We start from the raw sequence: 17,306 nt of genomic DNA, 5'->3' as shown, positions 1-17,306 counted from the left end.
GATTAAATACAGTTTTATAATTGCAAAATAGATTCAATTCGACTAATTAAAATCTATTTCATCTCAATTTAACTAATCAATTTATTGTCTCAAATCATAAATACGTTCGATCCTCTCGGATCAATTAAATCGATCTTTTCAGATCAAACGCACATTGATCCTCTCGGATCAAAATCCTCAGATCCTCTCGGATCATTATCAACAGGTACCGGTTGACCTCAATAACCTAATAGCGGCTGAGATCCTTTCTCACCCTTATTGTACACCTAGTGCAATTGTTTCACTTACATACACACACTTATTCATATCATACACGACTGTATCTATCTTCGAGGAGTTTTTCTCTAGTAATTGCTAGAGTTTTCTCCCATTGGGGAATAAATTATTTATAATTATTCACCCCAACACCGAGTGTTTTATTTTAAATTAAGAATTCCTGATCCTGGTTCCTGAATAGTTTAAGAAGAATAAATAATTACGGAAATTCTCCATCTTGGAGAGTTTGCGACAAAACATTTGGTGCCTCCTGTGAGGTCTGAACCCCCGACCCCTGGTGTACGAGTGAATAGAAGGAAGTGTCAATCAACATCAACATCGCTGGACATCTAACAATAAAAAATAAGTCTCTCAATTTTCTTCCTTAATTATTATCTCTCAATAATTACTACTTAATTATTTTAATCACTTAATTATTGAATTATTTATTCAATTTAGACAGTAACTGTCAAACTGTGGACAATATTTAATTTATATTATTACATATTACTATTTCTTAATTAATCAACGATTAAAAATTAATTAATTGCGTCAATATTTATTTAATTAATTGACTGACATACGATAGTCAATTTATTGCTTAAGTAGTGCAATTGATTATTAATTAATTATTTAATATTACTATTATTATAATTTTATTTTTTATTATTACTATTATTTAAAATTATTTCAAAATGAATAAAACAGACATTCCCTCAGACAAAAAACGTCTGCTGATTTTAAACAAAGTCAATGCAGTCCAAACTGGACTAACACAAGAAAATGTTGATCTAGTAGCTATAAACTTACGTTTTGCTAAAGTCAAACAATTATATGAACATTACGATACAACCATCGACGAATTAGAAATGACTGATCCCGATAATGCAGAAGTTACCCTCGCAGACGACACACGAACTGCATACTTTGCACTTGCCAGTCAACTACATACTTTAAATCAATCCAACGCTAAGGAGAACAATTCACATAATGAAAATATATCCTCACGAGATACATCAGTCGGAAATACTACCTTTAAAGCACAACGTCTTGCTAAACTTCCAACTGCAGAATTACCTAAATTTGACGGGAACTTTGAAAATTGGCTTTCATTTAAAAATATGTTCAAATCTTTAATTGATGGTCGTAAAGATCTTGATGACGTCAATAAATTGTATTATCTTCGTGCATCTTTAACTGGCGCAGCATCTAACAAGCTTTCGCTTTATGATGCAAGTGCAGTAAATTACACTAAAGCATGGGATCTTTTAACTGAAACTTATCAAAAAGAACGAGCTCTAGTTAACAAACATTACGATGCCCTTCTGGATTTAGATATTATAGAAAAACCTACTAATGAAAATTTAACTAAATTTATAGATCAAGCTCGCCAGCATTTAAATGAATTAGAAACACTTAATGCGAAACCGACTGATGCATTCATTGTACGGGTGCTGGAACGTAAATTACCCATATATATTAGAGACAAATGGGAGGAGACATTTGACAATGAAAACACTCTTCCGACAATTGAACAGTTTGGTAAATTCGTGACTAAGACAGCTTTCCGATTTAGTTCACGTAAACCGAATCAACATCATGACACCGGTAACTCGTTCAAACGTAAACGTACTGACCGAACATTCAACGCTAATAAATCACAAAAAACTGAACCGACTGCACGAGCACTCGTGACAACACCCTTGATAGTTTGTCCTCATTGTAAGGGTAACCACCCTCTCTATAAATGTCCAAATTTCAATTCACTAACAGTTGACCAACGTGTTAAATTTGTTAAAGCTTCCCGACTCTGTCCTAACTGCTTACGTGAACATAAAGGACCCTGTACTTCCACCCGCTGCAAGCTTTGTCATAAATTTCACCACACTATGCTACATTATAAACAAAATTCAAACACTTATACAAATCAGAACAAAAATGCAAAACCTAACGCAAATAAGGCTGAGTCAATTACAGTCACACCGGCTGCAAAAGAATCCACTTCATGACTACCTGTGCACAACCTAACCACAACACTTAGAACACCAAGATTTCAGTTAATGATGAGCGCTCTCATCCAGATGCGTGATTCTAATGGTAAATTCATTCAAGCTCGTGCTTTACTTGGTACTTGTGCTACTGCTAACTTCATTACGGAAAATTTAACTAATAGATTAAAATTACCTACCCAAACTTGTTCTATTCCAATCGGTGCAGTTAATGGAATGCAAACTTTTTCTAAACATCTAATTCAAGTAGTATGCAAATCTTTAAACAATAAATTTCAAAAATCATTATCTTTTTTGACAGTTAATAAAATCACTGATTTGAGTCCTAACGAGGTATTTCCACGTGATAAAATAGACATACCAAATAACATAGCCTTGGCTGATCCACTATTTCATCTTCCGCGACCAGTAGATGTTCTCATTGGTTCCGGAACCACTTTAGCTTTACTGTCAATTGGACAAATTAATCGCTCACAAGAAGATTATGATTTAGTTATACAAAAAACACAGCTTGGTTGGGTTGTAGCAGGGGGAGTGAATGAGGGTAACAATACACAACCTTTATTATGTCAACTTTTAGATTTGTCAAATCAATTAACTCGTTTTTGGATAATAGAGGACGTTAGTCCTAAAGGATCTAGAACTTTAGATGATTCCCTTTGTGAGACACATTACCAACTTAACACTACCCGAGATGCAAATGGGAGATACATTGTAAAATTACCCTTTAAGGTCGAGAATGTAGAATTTGGTAACTCTAAACAACAAGCTTATAAAAGATTTCTCTCTTTACAGAGGAGATTAAATGTAGATCAGCAACTTAAGATTGAGTACAATAAAGTAATGCAGGAGTACATCGACCTTGGTCATATGGTACTCGTATCACATGATTAAGAGCCGGGTTACTATTTACCACACTATCCCGTCATAAAGACATCTAGCACTACCACCAAGGTACGCGTCTTATTCGACGCATCTGCAAAATCTGAAAAAGGTATCTCCTTGAATGAGGTTCTGCTGACGGGGCCTACTGTACAAGATAACTTATTTACTATTTTATTACGTTTTCGTATCTATATTTACGCTATGACTTCTGATATTGCTCAAATGTATAGACAAATCCGGGTCCATCCAGATCATCATAAATTTCAAAGAATTTTTCATTATCATAACGAAAAAATTAGCACCTTTGAATTACAAGGAGTCACCTTTGGAGTATCTGCAGCTCCATTTCTAGCCACACGTACAGTAAATCAATTAGCTGACGACGAACGTCATAACTTCCCAAACGCCTCGATTATACTTAAACGCGATTTATATGTTGATAATTTGTTAACGGGGACTAATTCTTTACCTGAAATTTTGCAATTACGCGATGAAATAATTCAGTTAGTGAGAAAGGGGGGTTTTGAACTCCGTCAGTGGGCCTAAATTCATAAACATGCATTAGACAACTTTGACCAAAGAACGCTTGACTTGGATTGTGCTATTAATGATGACCCTATATCTAAAACTCTTGGTATTGTCTGGAACTCTTTAACTGATGAATTTATCTATACTGTTAATTCACTTAATTCTTTGAAAAAGATGACTAAACGAACAATCTTATCCGATATCGCAAAAATTTTCGATCCACTTGGGATCTTAGGTCCAGTAGTACTTGCTGCCAAAGCGATGGTGCAAGCATGTTGGAAGGCAAAGGTTCATTGGGATGAAGCAGTACCTCAGGAATTACACACTCGTTGGTGTAAATTTGCTGAACAACTACCCTTAATTAGAGAATTTGCTGTTGAACGGAACATTGTTATTCCTAATGCTATCAATATCGAGATACACGGGTTTTGTGATGCTAGTAAAATAGGCTACGAAGCCTGCTTATATGTACGTTCAATGAACCAACAAGGTCAAGTAATTATCAAATTAGCTTGTTCAAAATCTAGAGTTGCACCAATTAAAGATGTAACCATACCTAAATTAGAACTGTGTGGAGCACAATTACTTTCTAGATTATATAAAGAAGCACTTCCTGTGCTTAATTTCACTTGTAATAAAATAATCTTTTGGTCAGATTCAACTATTGTCTTACAATGGCTTAAACGCTCGCCCCACACTCTTAAAGTCTTTGAATCAAATCGAGTTTCTGAAATACAATCTCTTGGGAATGATATAGAATGGCGACATATTAGAACTAGTGATATTCCTGCTGACTCTTTATCTCGAGGTCAATTACCGTCCGATTTTCTTAAAAACAAAACGTGATTTGAGGGTCCTACGTGGTTTACACAAGATCCTAATACCTGGCCTATTTCTATTCAGTCTGTTCCTTCAGAACTACCAGGTTTACGAAAAAACACCTGTCTACTAGCATCTACCAGTGACCTCTTCCAACGCTTTTCATCGTATGCAACACTCATAAATTCTTTTTCATTCATTTTACGTATGCTCAAATCAAGTCCGTTTAAACATAAACCGCTGAGTGTTGAAGAAAAATCAAAAACAGAAATTCGAATACTGACATTAATTCATAAATTCTGGTTACTGGATGGAAAAGGTCAGATAAGGCTAGTTGTCAAAAGATGCGTGGAATGCATTAGACATCGTCCTGTGATACTTCAAGGGAAGATGGCTGACCTACCTAGTGCCAGAGTTACAGAATCAGCCGCGTTTTCTCACGTGGGAGTAGACTATTTTGGACCTTTATTCATAAAAGAACGAAAATTTAGAAATCGAACTAAGGTTAAAGTCTATGGGTGCATTTTTATTTGCATGGCCACTAAGGCGGTCCATCTTGAGATTGCTAGCGACCTGACTACGGATGGCTTCCTGGGAGCTTTCGGACGGTTTATTGGTCGCCGGGGGGTCCCGTCTCATGTTTATTCTGATAATGGTACCAATTTTGTAGGCACTAATAACCAATTACAAGAACTTTATGCACTTTTTACATCTAAATCTCATCAAAATTTAGTCAATGATTATGCAGTTAGAAAAAACATTGTTTGGAAATTCAATCCACCCGCATTTTGGGGGCATTTGGGAGGCGGCAGTAAAGTCTTTTAAACATCATTTTAAGAGGGTGGTGAAGGATCAACTTCTGACTTTTGAAGAGTTGAATTCCTTAACTGTACAAATTGAAGCTATACTTAACTCTAGACCTTTATGCACGCTATCTAGCGATCCTAATGATCCTATCGCATTAATACCTGCTCATATTTTAATAGGGCGTCCTCTCACAATGCTGCCTGAAAATGATTTTTCTAATGTTGCAGACAATCGTCTAAGCGTATGGCAATTCGTCACTAAGGCAAGACAAGACTTTTGGAAGCGCTGGTATTTGGAATACCTTCACGAGCTTCAAATTCGTCAAAAATGGCATTCTACTCAAGGAGAGATCAAACCTAACCAGATTGTATTGTTGATGGACAAAAATCAACCATGTATGCGATGGGAACTGGGTGTGGTGGTCGAAATCCACCCTGGAGATGATGGAGTTACCCGGCTAGCATCTATCCGAACAACACAAGGACTGTTCAAACGGAACATCACTCTATTATGTCCATTACCTATTAATGCCTAATCTTATTGTTATGTAATAACTACTGTATTACACTACACAACATATCATATCATCTTGCTTACACATTCGCAACGGGGGGAGTGTGTTTTGCCGCCAAGGCAAAAGAGAGTTGGTCACCCCGACTCTCATAACTATACCAAAAGCTTAACTATACTCGAGACTCAACAAGAGTCATTTCTATGATTGTTCTCCGCGAACATGTCCAATAACACGTTGTAATGGCTGCTGCACCTGCGCACCATGAGCTAGCGGGAAGAAGCCCGGCCGGCACGAAGCACGAGGCGCTAGACGCCATGTGTACAGTTAAGTTGTGTTTGGGACCTGTGACCGACACAATATACCCGCTAGCTTCGCTAATCTCATTATTCTGTGCTATTTCCTTGTGAATAAATTACATAATATTACATTCATTCTGATATTCAAATCAACTCAAGTAATTATTTAATTTTTTGTTGTTTTTACCGCAAAAATAATATAAATTCACCGTAATCAAGGTAAAATCATTTTGATACTTGTGACGCGGTATATTTATTGTGGCGTCGTGGCCATTGTCTTTAACTTATATGCCGTGTAACAAAGACGCGTGATTTCATCATCATTTAATTATTTGTGCAACTTTAATATTCTTTGGCAATAATCAATAATTGATTAGACTTCCGATCGATTTAACTTCATAATATACATTTTAACTTACATTAAAAATATTGACCACAGTGCTTCCCACGTATAAATCATTAATATACCAATTAATATAAATTCTCGCGAATAATATATAATTGATTAAATACAGTTTTATAATTGCAAAATAGATTCAATTCGACTAATTAAAATCTATTTCATCTCAATTTAACTAATCAATTTATTGTCTCAAATCATAAATACGTTCGATCCTCTCGGATCAATTAAATCGATCTTTTCAGATCAAACGCACATTGATCCTCTCGGATCAAAATCCTCAGATCCTCTCGGATCATTATCAACAGGTACCGGTTGACCTCAACAACCTAATATCGGCTGAGATCCTTTCTCACCTTTATTGTACATCTAGTGCAATTGTTTCACTTACATACACACACTTATTCATATCATACACGACTGTATCTATCTTCGAGGAGTTTTTCTCTAGTAATTGCTAGAGTTTTCTCCCATTGGGGAATAAATTATTTATAATTATTCACCCCAACACCGAGTGTTTTATTTTAAATTAAGAATCCCTGATCCTGGTTCCTGAATAGTTTAAGAAGAATAAATAATTACGGAAATTCTCCATCTTGGAGAGTTTGCGACAAAACAACACCAGCTCTGGAAAGAGCGTCTCCCAGCCTGGATTCGTCCGTACCTCTTGGTTTAACCTCACATCAATGACCTCAACGGCTTGGCGGACCTGGTAGACCGACTCGTGCTCAGCATGGGAAACAGCTCGGTTTATGCTGTTCACAACAGAGAACATTCACTCCCTACAGGCCAGGCTCAGCTCGAACAACAAATGTCAGAGCTTAAACTTACAATGAAAAGTCTTCAACAGGACATCAGCAACATGCAACTTCAGTTACAGCAGCAGCTCCTGCTGATCAAAAATCTCAGCCAACGCAAATCCAGAGCTGACCAAGGCTACGGCAGATCGCAGTCCAGAGGCAGGGCTTCAACACCCAACCCTAACGGATACTGTTACTATCACCAACGCTGGGGAAACGACTCGAGAAAATGCGTCCAGCCATGCAAGTTCGTTCCAGTCATCCCCGTAAACTCGGGAAACTAGTTCCGCTGTCAACAGTTGGGGCAGTTGGTGACAGCGAATCTAATCTACCGCCTCAAGAACTACGTCTTCACGTGTATGATCGCAATACCAACAAAAAATTCTTGATCGACTCGGGGTCGATCGTTTCTATCATTCCAGCCAGTCACGTGAACGACAAACTAAATAAGCATCCACTTACACTTTACGCAGCAAACGCATCCGCGATCAGCACCTATGGGACTAAAACTATTTCACTGGACCTGAAACTACGCAGGATGTTCTCCTGGCCCTTCATCATCGCCGATGTCCAAACAGCCATCCTTCGGGCAGATTTCTTGACTCATCACAATCTACTGATCGACCTCAAGAATCAGCGGCTAATCGACCCGCTCACGTCCCTCTCAACAAAAGGAGAGACCTTATCAACGCAGACTTATAATATTTCAACAATAGATTCAAAATTACCGCAGATTTATGCTGACTTGCTTCAAAAATACATCGAGATCACGAAGCCGATCAGCAAGAAAAATTCCATCAACACACAGTATGCACATCGCATCATAACAAAAGGACAGCCGAGAAAGCAGAATCAGCTAAGAATCAAATCGCTGACATGCTTGATCAAGGCATCCTGAGACCATCAAACAGCCCTTACGCCAGCTCCATACACATGGCTAAGAAAAAAATGGCACTTGGAGACTCTGCGGTGATTATCGCAACCTAAACGCCAACACTGTGCAGGACATGTATCCACCACCGCTGATACAAGACCTCTTCCAACGGCTAACTGACACACGCATCTACACCAAGCTGGACCTGGACAAAGCTTACTACCAAGTGCCCATGCACGAAGATGACATCCAAAAAACAACGATAATAACTCCATGGGGACTCTTCGACTACGTGGTCATGCCATTTGGGCTCAAAAACACCACACAAACCTTCCAGCGATACATGGACTCCATCTTCCGTGACCTCGACTTCGTTTTTGTCAGCATAGATGACATTCTCATCATGTCAAAAAACGAAGAAGAGCACGTCAAACACCTCGAGACTGTCTTTGAACGCCTCAAAGATCAGTCACTCAGCATCAACAACGATAAATGTGTATTCGGAAAACCTGAAGTCAACTTTCTCGGATATTACATTTGCGCAGAAGGTTACACATCAATCAACGAACGCGTTTCAGCGATACTTGATTATAAAAAACCTGAAACGATTGAAGAACTCAGACGTTTCCTCGGCATGGTAAACTACTACAGAAGATGTGTTCCACAAGCTGCCCATGCTCAGATACCACTCAACAACTTCATGAAACGCTCCATTAAAAAAGACAAGTCTAAAATTCCCTGGACACCTGAGGCTGACAAAGCATTCGAAGATTGCAAAAAGAAACTGGCAGACGTCACTCTTCTCTCATTTCCATCACCAAACGCGCGCCTCGCGCTCACCACTGATGCATCATCAACAGCCATCGGTGCCAAACTGGAACAGCAAATCAACAACAACTGGGAACCTCTCGGATTTTTCTCGCGGAAATTAACTCCAACAGAACAACGGTATAGTACCTATGACCGTGAATTACTGGCTATTTTTGCTGCCGTAAAATATTTCCAACAGCTGCTAGACTGTCGACATTTTATCATCAAGACGGATCACAAACCGCTCACGTATGCCTTCAAACAAAAGCAAAACACTGTAACTTGTGAAAAAATCAATTATTTGAGTTAAATTTTTTTTTTTTAATTCTAATCGACGATTGTAGGTCACTGAATGCAAATGGTTAATTAATTCAGTGTCGTTTAATTACAATTAATAAAAAACGAAAACTACAAGACTGTATATCTATATATATCCATGTAAAATTAACATGGATGGTGATATATCTTTATCTATAGATATTATGTACATTTCATTCCACCAGGAGCGCTTGTGCAGTACCTTCCTACTACAGCTGTTTTTTCGGCAATTAATTTTGAACGACTTAAGTTTTTTTTTTTTTTTTTTTTTATATTTCATAATTAAATGAGCATTATGAGTCGTACACTTTTGGATTTTTCAAACTTTTTTCTAACTCCATTCACAAAATATTGTTGTCAACACATACAAAAAAAATTCTCACAAAAAATGAGCTATTTTTAAAAGAGTTTGGCATAAAATAACGTTATCTATCTATCTTTTAATTTCAATTCTAAGTACTTGCTGAATGAATTTGGAAATTTCTCGTTTAATTAACACGTAGATTTATATTTTTATTTTTCAATCATCTATAACTTCGCGTCATTAAATGTTACTTCATTGACTATACGTGAAATAGTAGGCAAATCTTTGAAGGTGTCTATGGCTAATTTATGTTCTCTAAGCCGTCTCACTGCTAAAAAATTCTTGAGTCGATTTTTGCACAAATTTATCAGTTTTTTCAATTTCTCTCGTAAAGCACTGGTTTTACAACAAAATTGTACAAATACTTTTCAATAAGAAATTCATTTTTCTACAAATCAAGTTAGATCAGTCATATCCGTAGAGTTGATTGTTTTCAAGATAAATCTGATTAAACATCTTAAAATTCAAAGATTGCGTGAGAAGATTTCTTATTTAAAATACACGTAAACTTTGATTTTCTCAAAGTGAGTATTGTTAAAAATTTATCTGAATATTGTTACTCTAAAATTTTTCTGTTTGAGGTAAATCCTTTTCGTTAATGTTCTTTGTCATTACTTAGGTATTTCTTATTTCAAGTATAAGTGAGTTTGTTTACATATAACAAAACTACTATTTTTTTTTCTATCTATTTGGATTCTAATGCCTTTAATGTATCTGGACCCTAAACTAATTGCGGGAATTTCCCCGGGACTCTTACAAAAAGCCAAACGAGAGACAATTTTCACACTCAAAAAATTTATACTATAATTAAAAATAAAAGATAATTATAATCAATTTTTTAATATAATTAATTAAATGTGTAAAGAAAAAATCTTTACATAACACTTAAAATAATATAAGAATTTCTGAACTCCTGAAGAATTGAAAAAGATACAAATGAATTGATATTTTTAATCTTTTTGAATCCTCCCCTCACGGTTTTGGAAATGCCGTAAAGATTCGGTATTTATACGATATAAATGCTGTATTTTTACCGTAATACTTCAGTTATTTTAGCCAGTTTTTTTGTCGAATTATTATGAAAAAATTACGAAATAAATTCAGAATATTTACGGCAATACAATAGAAAAATTACGGTATATTAACAGCATTTAAACCGTAAATGTAACGCATATTTACTGTATATCTGCGGCACAATTGCAGCAAAAAACCGGAAAAGAAGATCCCTACTTTCTATTACCGGAAAAATACCAAAAATATGCTGCTTTACTACTATTTTTCAATAGCTTAAAATTTTTTTTTATAATATAAATTATCATGAATAATTTTTAAGAGGTTGATAAATTAATTTCTCTGTTATTATTATTATTATCATTTTTTTTAGTCCAGACCGGGATTCGAACCCGGATCATCTACTTACGCGCCGAAGGCTCTACCAGTTGAGCTATCAGAGACACTATCCGTATCTATTTACTCAGTCATCTAATAAGACTCATCGAATAATAAACACAACCGTCCATCTTACGTTAACAGCCGAGACCAGTGATTGCAGTTTCAATCGGCTTAGCGAAACGAATGGAAATTTTGAAAAAACGTTTTTAGAGATAATAGATAATTTAATAAACTATTTCACCACAAAGCGTTTTTTTCAAAAATTTCATTCGTTTCGTGAAACCAATCGAAACTGCAATTGCTCTGCTGTTGGCAGTGCGACAGAGATAGTTCCGCTGAACTCTGTGAGAGCAAAGCGAGAAAAAGATGGTCTCGCCTGTTAAAAAGCATTATATCTTTAATTATATCAGTATAAACGCGGTAAAATTGCAGTATATCTTTGGTATTTTTACCGTAGAAATACGATTTTATTATTGTAAAATTATAGTAATATTATAGTTAATACATAGATTTTTTACGGTAAAAGTTCTAGAGTTTTACGGTAATTTTATCGTATTATTTCTGAACTTTGCAGCAAAAGTACGGTAGAAATGCTGTATAACTATAGTAAAAAAACTGGCCAAAATAACCACAGAAATACCGTATTATTTCAGAATTATAACGGTTAATTTATGGTAAACGCATTAATACCGAAAATTTACGGTATTTCAAAAACCGCGAGGGTCTTCAATACCAAAAAAGTTCCACATTTCCGATTATGCGTTGACTTGAAATTAATTAATATGAATTCAAGTTTATGAATTTTTCTGAATCCTTCTCAATACCAAAATGTGTATTATTAGACTGTGTCAAAATAACTTTTTTTTTTTTTTTTTTCGATTAAACATGTCGATGCTGCCATTCTAATGCGTCGTATCCTACAAAATTTGACAAATTGACTTTTTTTGAAAATGGAATCATAACAATATTATACAAGGCGTATTAAAATTTAAAAGGTCAAATAGTTTAATAAATATTTTTAAATAAATATTTTCGTCAGTCAAATCCCATTTAATCGATGTCAAAAATGAATCGTTTTTACTGTCTGCTGTAAAATTTTCTAAATGTGGGATACGGCGTATTAGAATGGCAGTATTGATATGATATCTTAAAAGTTTCTTCAATATAAAAAAAAATTCTCCTAAAGTTTAAGCTTAATATCGTAAAAATTGAGTTGGCGCAAGGGGGGGTCTCCTTTCCCATTTAAATAACATTGTGAAATTTAAAGTTTTTTCATGCCTACTGGTCAAGTGACTAGTGAACCTTATTCAAGCCAAGCGATGGACATTCCATCTGCACTATTGGTCGAGAGACATTCTCTCTTTGCATTAGTTCTATGTTATCAGGGAGATCCAGGTTCGATTCCTGGCTTGGTAACCTACCCCATTTATTTTTTCAAAGTTTATCTTTGCTTTCATGTAGTTTCTTTCATTTTCTTTCATTTGTTTAACATCTTTACTCGAACAGATACCACAAAACTTCCAACTTTACTAGTATTCAAGTTCGATGGACCCCATAGAACTAATGCAAAGAGAGAATGTCTCTCGACCAATAGTGCAGATGGAATGTCCATCGCTTGGCTTGAATAAGGTTCACTAGTCACTTGATCAGTAGGCATGAAAAAACTTTAATTTATATATACATAATGGGTCATGAGGAAAAAAATAATTGTTAATTGTGAAATTTCTTTTTTTTTTCATTTTTAAAATAACTACATGAATAAAATTTATTTTTAATTTCGGTCTCAACTATCCTACAGAAAATTTAATTCTCTACAAAATTGTGAATGTCCATTTTTTTTCTAAACTCAGAAATGAAGTTACAGACCGTCGAACAGGAGGAAAAAAATAATTAGTTAATTAATAATAGAACAAAATTTATTATTTCAACTTATCAATGATTTAACTCAATATACTTCATTATTCATCAAAAATTTTTGAGTTTAACATTATTTCAAAATAATAAAACAAAAGTTTACAATAAACAGAAATTAATTATAATTATTATATTTATAAATTTTTTTGTTTTAATGAATTTAATGGAACAAATTAATTTTCGGTACTTTTTATTGAAGAAAATTGTGAGTTAACTAATTAAGTTTATAAACATTATAGACAAAATTATACATATATATTATAGACGAATAACTTGAAATTTAATATTAAAGTTTCAATTTTGGGAAAAGGACAGCCCAGGGGACTATTGCACAGAAAAAAAGGTCCACTTGAGTCAAGAAAATATTTTTCTTCCTAATTATTATCTTGAGCGAAAAAAAAAATTTTTTTTGACACAAGAAATTTCACTTATTCCAACAAAATTAATTCTCTTTAAGAAATACGTATCTTGATCCAAGAAAATTTATTTAAGTCAAGAAAATCTTTTTGTTTTGAGAAAATTCAGCACCTTGCTCCAAAAAATTTTGTTCTTGGTAGAAGTACCCGGGAAAAAATGATCAGATCTGATCAGACATGAACAGGCATGAGTCTTCAGGTCTGATCAGGTATGAAAAATGACCGGGTCTGATCAGACCTGGCCAGGCATGTTCAGGTCTGATCAGATCTGTTCATGTCTGACTCGATCAGGTCCATAAAAAAAAAAAAATCGGTGCCGACGGGGATTCGAACCGTACACCTCGCGCTCTTCAGACTGACACTTTACCTCTTGACCAAATGATTCATCTTAACTTGAGAGTATCTTTCGAGCTACTTCAAGTAATTCAAATTTTATACATGATTTATCCTTATAGTTAACGGAGTTCTATACCTAATTTATTAATTATTAATAATTAATCATATATTACAGTGATTTATTCGGAACGGCTATGATGTATTTTTTTTCGCTCCATTAACATATGGTTCTACACTGAGAGAGAATTTTATTCAATAGTAATAAAACAGTTTATTTGGACTTGAAAAAAAATTTAGTTAATATTAATAAAATTATATTTCATATAAATAAAATTATATTATTATTTAATAAAATTTCATAAGTATTTAATAAAATTTTCTTAAATACTAATATGTGTTTATTAAAATAACCACGAACGACGCTTTCGTTTGCTGTCATTAATACGAATATTAAGTCATTAAAAGAAATAATCTCAAAAAAAAAAAAAAATTAATATTCATCAATTAATTATAATATATTCAAATATATTTTTCACAGTAAAGTCTTTTAATAAATAGTATTAAGATTTTTAACAAGACATCCTAACCTAACCTATTTTTTACTTCATGACGAATCACATGTAGAGATTTTAAATAATAAAAATAAATAAATATTCGATTGAATTTATGAAATCATAGTCTTTATTTTTAACAAATGCGTCCCTACATTGTCTGGTTTTCTGCTTCTGTTTTCATTTTATTAAATAATGTCTAACTCTTATCGATTCATTTGTGAAATTTTTAAATTTAAGTGCATAAAATTAACATCCACTCGGATAACAACAGTTGTAGACTTTGTATTTCAAAAATATAGTTCCGACAAAATTCAATTTTACTTAATTATTTATTCAATTAATTACTGATCAATACTTGTTAGTTAGTTGATTAATGAATTTTCTTTATATTACATGTAGATAAATATTCATTACATACTAAGAAACATTTATTAGTATTTAATAAAATTTTTATTAGTATTTAAGGAAATTTAATTAATATTTAATAAATTTTTATTTGGGATTAGCCAAATAAACGTTTTATTAAATAGTAATAAAATTTCATTACTATTAAATAAAATTGTCTCTCAGTGTTGGCTAGATATCAGACATGGACAGGTCTGATCAGGTCTGAGCGTATTTAAGGCTTCAGACATGAACAGACATGAGCAGGCATGAACAGGTCTGATCAGATCTGAACGTATTTAACGCTACAGACATGAACAGACATGAGCAGGCATGAACAGGTCTGATCAGGTCTGAGCGTATTTAATGCTTCAGACATGAACAGGCATGAACAGGTCTGATCAGGTATAATTTCAGGCCTGATCATACATGAACAGGCCTGCTCAGGTCTAATTTCAGGCCTGATCAGATATGAACAGGTCTGATCAGTCCTGATCATTTTTTCCCGGGTAAGCTTTCTTGTCTTGAGAAAATTTCTGTCTTGCTCCAAAAAATTAAATATCTCGATAGAAGTAAATTTTCATTAATATTTTTATTGATTAACATGTCAAATGGGAAGATCAAATAATATTTCATCATTTTTTTCATTCAATATGTATAATTGCACGTTAAAATAATATAAAATGGGTATCAAATATTAAAGAGAAAAATTTTCTCAAGGTGAGAAAACTTTTTTCTCAGCTGAAGTAGGTGGCGATACTTCCCTAAAGTATCTTAAAATCTTTATCTAATAAAAAAATTTATTGTATCAAGTATTTATAATAATTTGAATTAAGAAAAAATCACTTCCGTCAAGAATAGAATTTCAAGAAAAATTTTTACTTCAGCCAACACAACTTCGGTCTTCATTCAGGCACCTGAAAATTTTCTTGAGCCACGAATTTTGTTCTCCAGTCAAGAAATTTTTCTTTCAGTGTATTTTGGTGGTTTACGAATTTATGGCAAAAAAACCAAAATTTATTTCATTTTAGCTTTCAATGCTCCAAATAGAAATATTTTTTTACTTTCGTAATAAATTTTTTTTAGTAACAAAATAACAATTTTTCTAACAAAAAAATGCTCGGGACAGCAAAAAACGTCCTTACAAAGAATCACCCTTTTAGGACTTCTTGATACATGAAATTTAGGACATGTCTATCAAGCTTCAATAACATTTACTAAAAATTTCCTTATAACAATCGTTTCTTTGGCAGCGGGGAAAAAGTCATTGTAAGGTTTACAAAACTTAACATTTGGTTATGTGGTAAATTATGTGGGATGTGCAAAAATAACATATGGTTATTCAGTCATCGGACTAAGAATTTTAAATACATGTTATTTTTACTAATAACACAACCGATGAATTGTTCTTATTGCGAAATCGCGGGAATGTAACAGATTAAAATGTATTATCTAAACACTTGATATATGGAAAAGAAATTTGGCTATTTATTTTAATAGAATTCGTAAAAACAAGTACAATTGTAATTCTATAAAAAATGTATATTACTGAGACAATTTTAACTAACAGAAAAATTCGACGCACTTAAAGCTAGGTACATGGAAAGATTAGAACCCGACTGGTTCGTGTTCTGCACCAGACTCAGTCGTGTGCAAGAAAAAATGGAAGAAAAATTAGTTTACACCCGAATGAGTCGTGTGCGCACCAGACTGAGTCGTGTGCGCACACGACTCACTCGTGTTTTGCACCAGATTCAGTCGGGTGCTGCACCAGAATCCGTGCATAATAACCACTCTGGCACTGCACACGACTGAGTCTGGTACAAAACACGAACTAGTCGGGTTCTAATCTTTCCGTGTAGATTTCAACTTCACTAATGATACCTGCAATTACTTCAACTGAAACGTTAAATGCTCATTTCAAAATTTTTTCTTTTTGTCAATTATTATTCACTTTTGTTAGAAATAGTCTAGTCAAGAAGTGCCTTTTTGGTCAACTTTTTTCAGCAGTCTCCGAAAATTATGATTGAGGTGTAATTCGATTCGGAATGACATCTAGATGATTTTTGAAAAAAATAAAATTCCGCTTGCAAAAATTGCAAAAGTTATTAACAATTAACTAAAAAAAAGAGGGTTCATTTTTTTGCAAATATCTCAAAAACTAATAAAGATTTTTCAAATTTGAAAAAAGATTAAAAAAGAAGAGGAAATTTCTTAAAAAAAGTCTTGACTCCCGGAATTGTAGGACTAATATTTATAATTTTCCCAGAGGGTTGAAAATACGCCCGAAAACGGGTACTCCGGCTTGCGCAAGCCACGCCCCCTTCGGACCTTTAATTAATAAATATTATTTAAACTTTTTAATAATGAAAATTAAAAATTTAATGCCGTAAGATGGACGGCGGAGTTCCTAGGGTCCACTTTTACAAGCATGGTATGTGAGTGTATTCCGTACATGCTTGTAAGTTAAATATATATTATAATATAATAATAATAATAATAATAATAATAATAATAATAATAATAATAATAATAATAATAATAATAATAATGCGGTGCTTGCTACGTGGCCTCCAAGCGGCGCATCGCGGGAAACGCAGACCATAACACCAGGTCTGTAGGCGAACGACG

The 17,306-nt window shown here is 34.0% G+C and overlaps 3 protein-coding genes across 3 annotated transcripts; all 3 read left to right on the top strand.

Annotated features, from left to right (window-relative positions):
• The first annotated feature begins 950 nt into the window (after positions 1–950).
• LOC123258930 lies at positions 951–2,264 on the top strand. The gene has a single exon (XM_044719186.1). The coding sequence runs from the start codon at positions 951–953 to the stop codon at positions 2,262–2,264; it is 1,314 nt and encodes a 437-aa protein (XP_044575121.1).
• A 54-nt stretch (positions 2,265–2,318) lies between these two features.
• LOC123258929 lies at positions 2,319–3,158 on the top strand. The gene has a single exon (XM_044719185.1). It carries the CDS (start codon positions 2,319–2,321, stop codon positions 3,156–3,158), a length of 840 nt encoding a protein of 279 aa, XP_044575120.1.
• A 1,545-nt stretch (positions 3,159–4,703) lies between these two features.
• LOC123258928 lies at positions 4,704–5,321 on the top strand. Its single transcript, XM_044719184.1, has one exon. It carries the CDS (start codon positions 4,704–4,706, stop codon positions 5,319–5,321), a length of 618 nt encoding a protein of 205 aa, XP_044575119.1.
• The last annotated feature ends 11,985 nt before the right edge of the window (positions 5,322–17,306 follow it).

The sequence above is a fragment of the Cotesia glomerata genome, linkage group LG2 (assembly GCF_020080835.1).
Source record: "Cotesia glomerata isolate CgM1 linkage group LG2, MPM_Cglom_v2.3, whole genome shotgun sequence".
NCBI classification, from domain to species: Eukaryota; Metazoa; Arthropoda; class Insecta; order Hymenoptera; family Braconidae; genus Cotesia; species Cotesia glomerata.
This window is presented reverse-complemented; position numbering and strand designations above follow the sequence as displayed.

Bases quoted from the DNA above. Each gene is read 5' to 3' on its own strand.
- LOC123258928 (XM_044719184.1), top strand. From the start codon at position 4,704: ATGCTCAAATCAAGTCCGTTTAAACATAAACCGCTGAGTGTTGAAGAA.
- LOC123258930 (XM_044719186.1), top strand. From the start codon at position 951: ATGAATAAAACAGACATTCCCTCAGACAAAAAACGTCTGCTGATTTTA.
- LOC123258929 (XM_044719185.1), top strand. From the start codon at position 2,319: ATGAGCGCTCTCATCCAGATGCGTGATTCTAATGGTAAATTCATTCAA.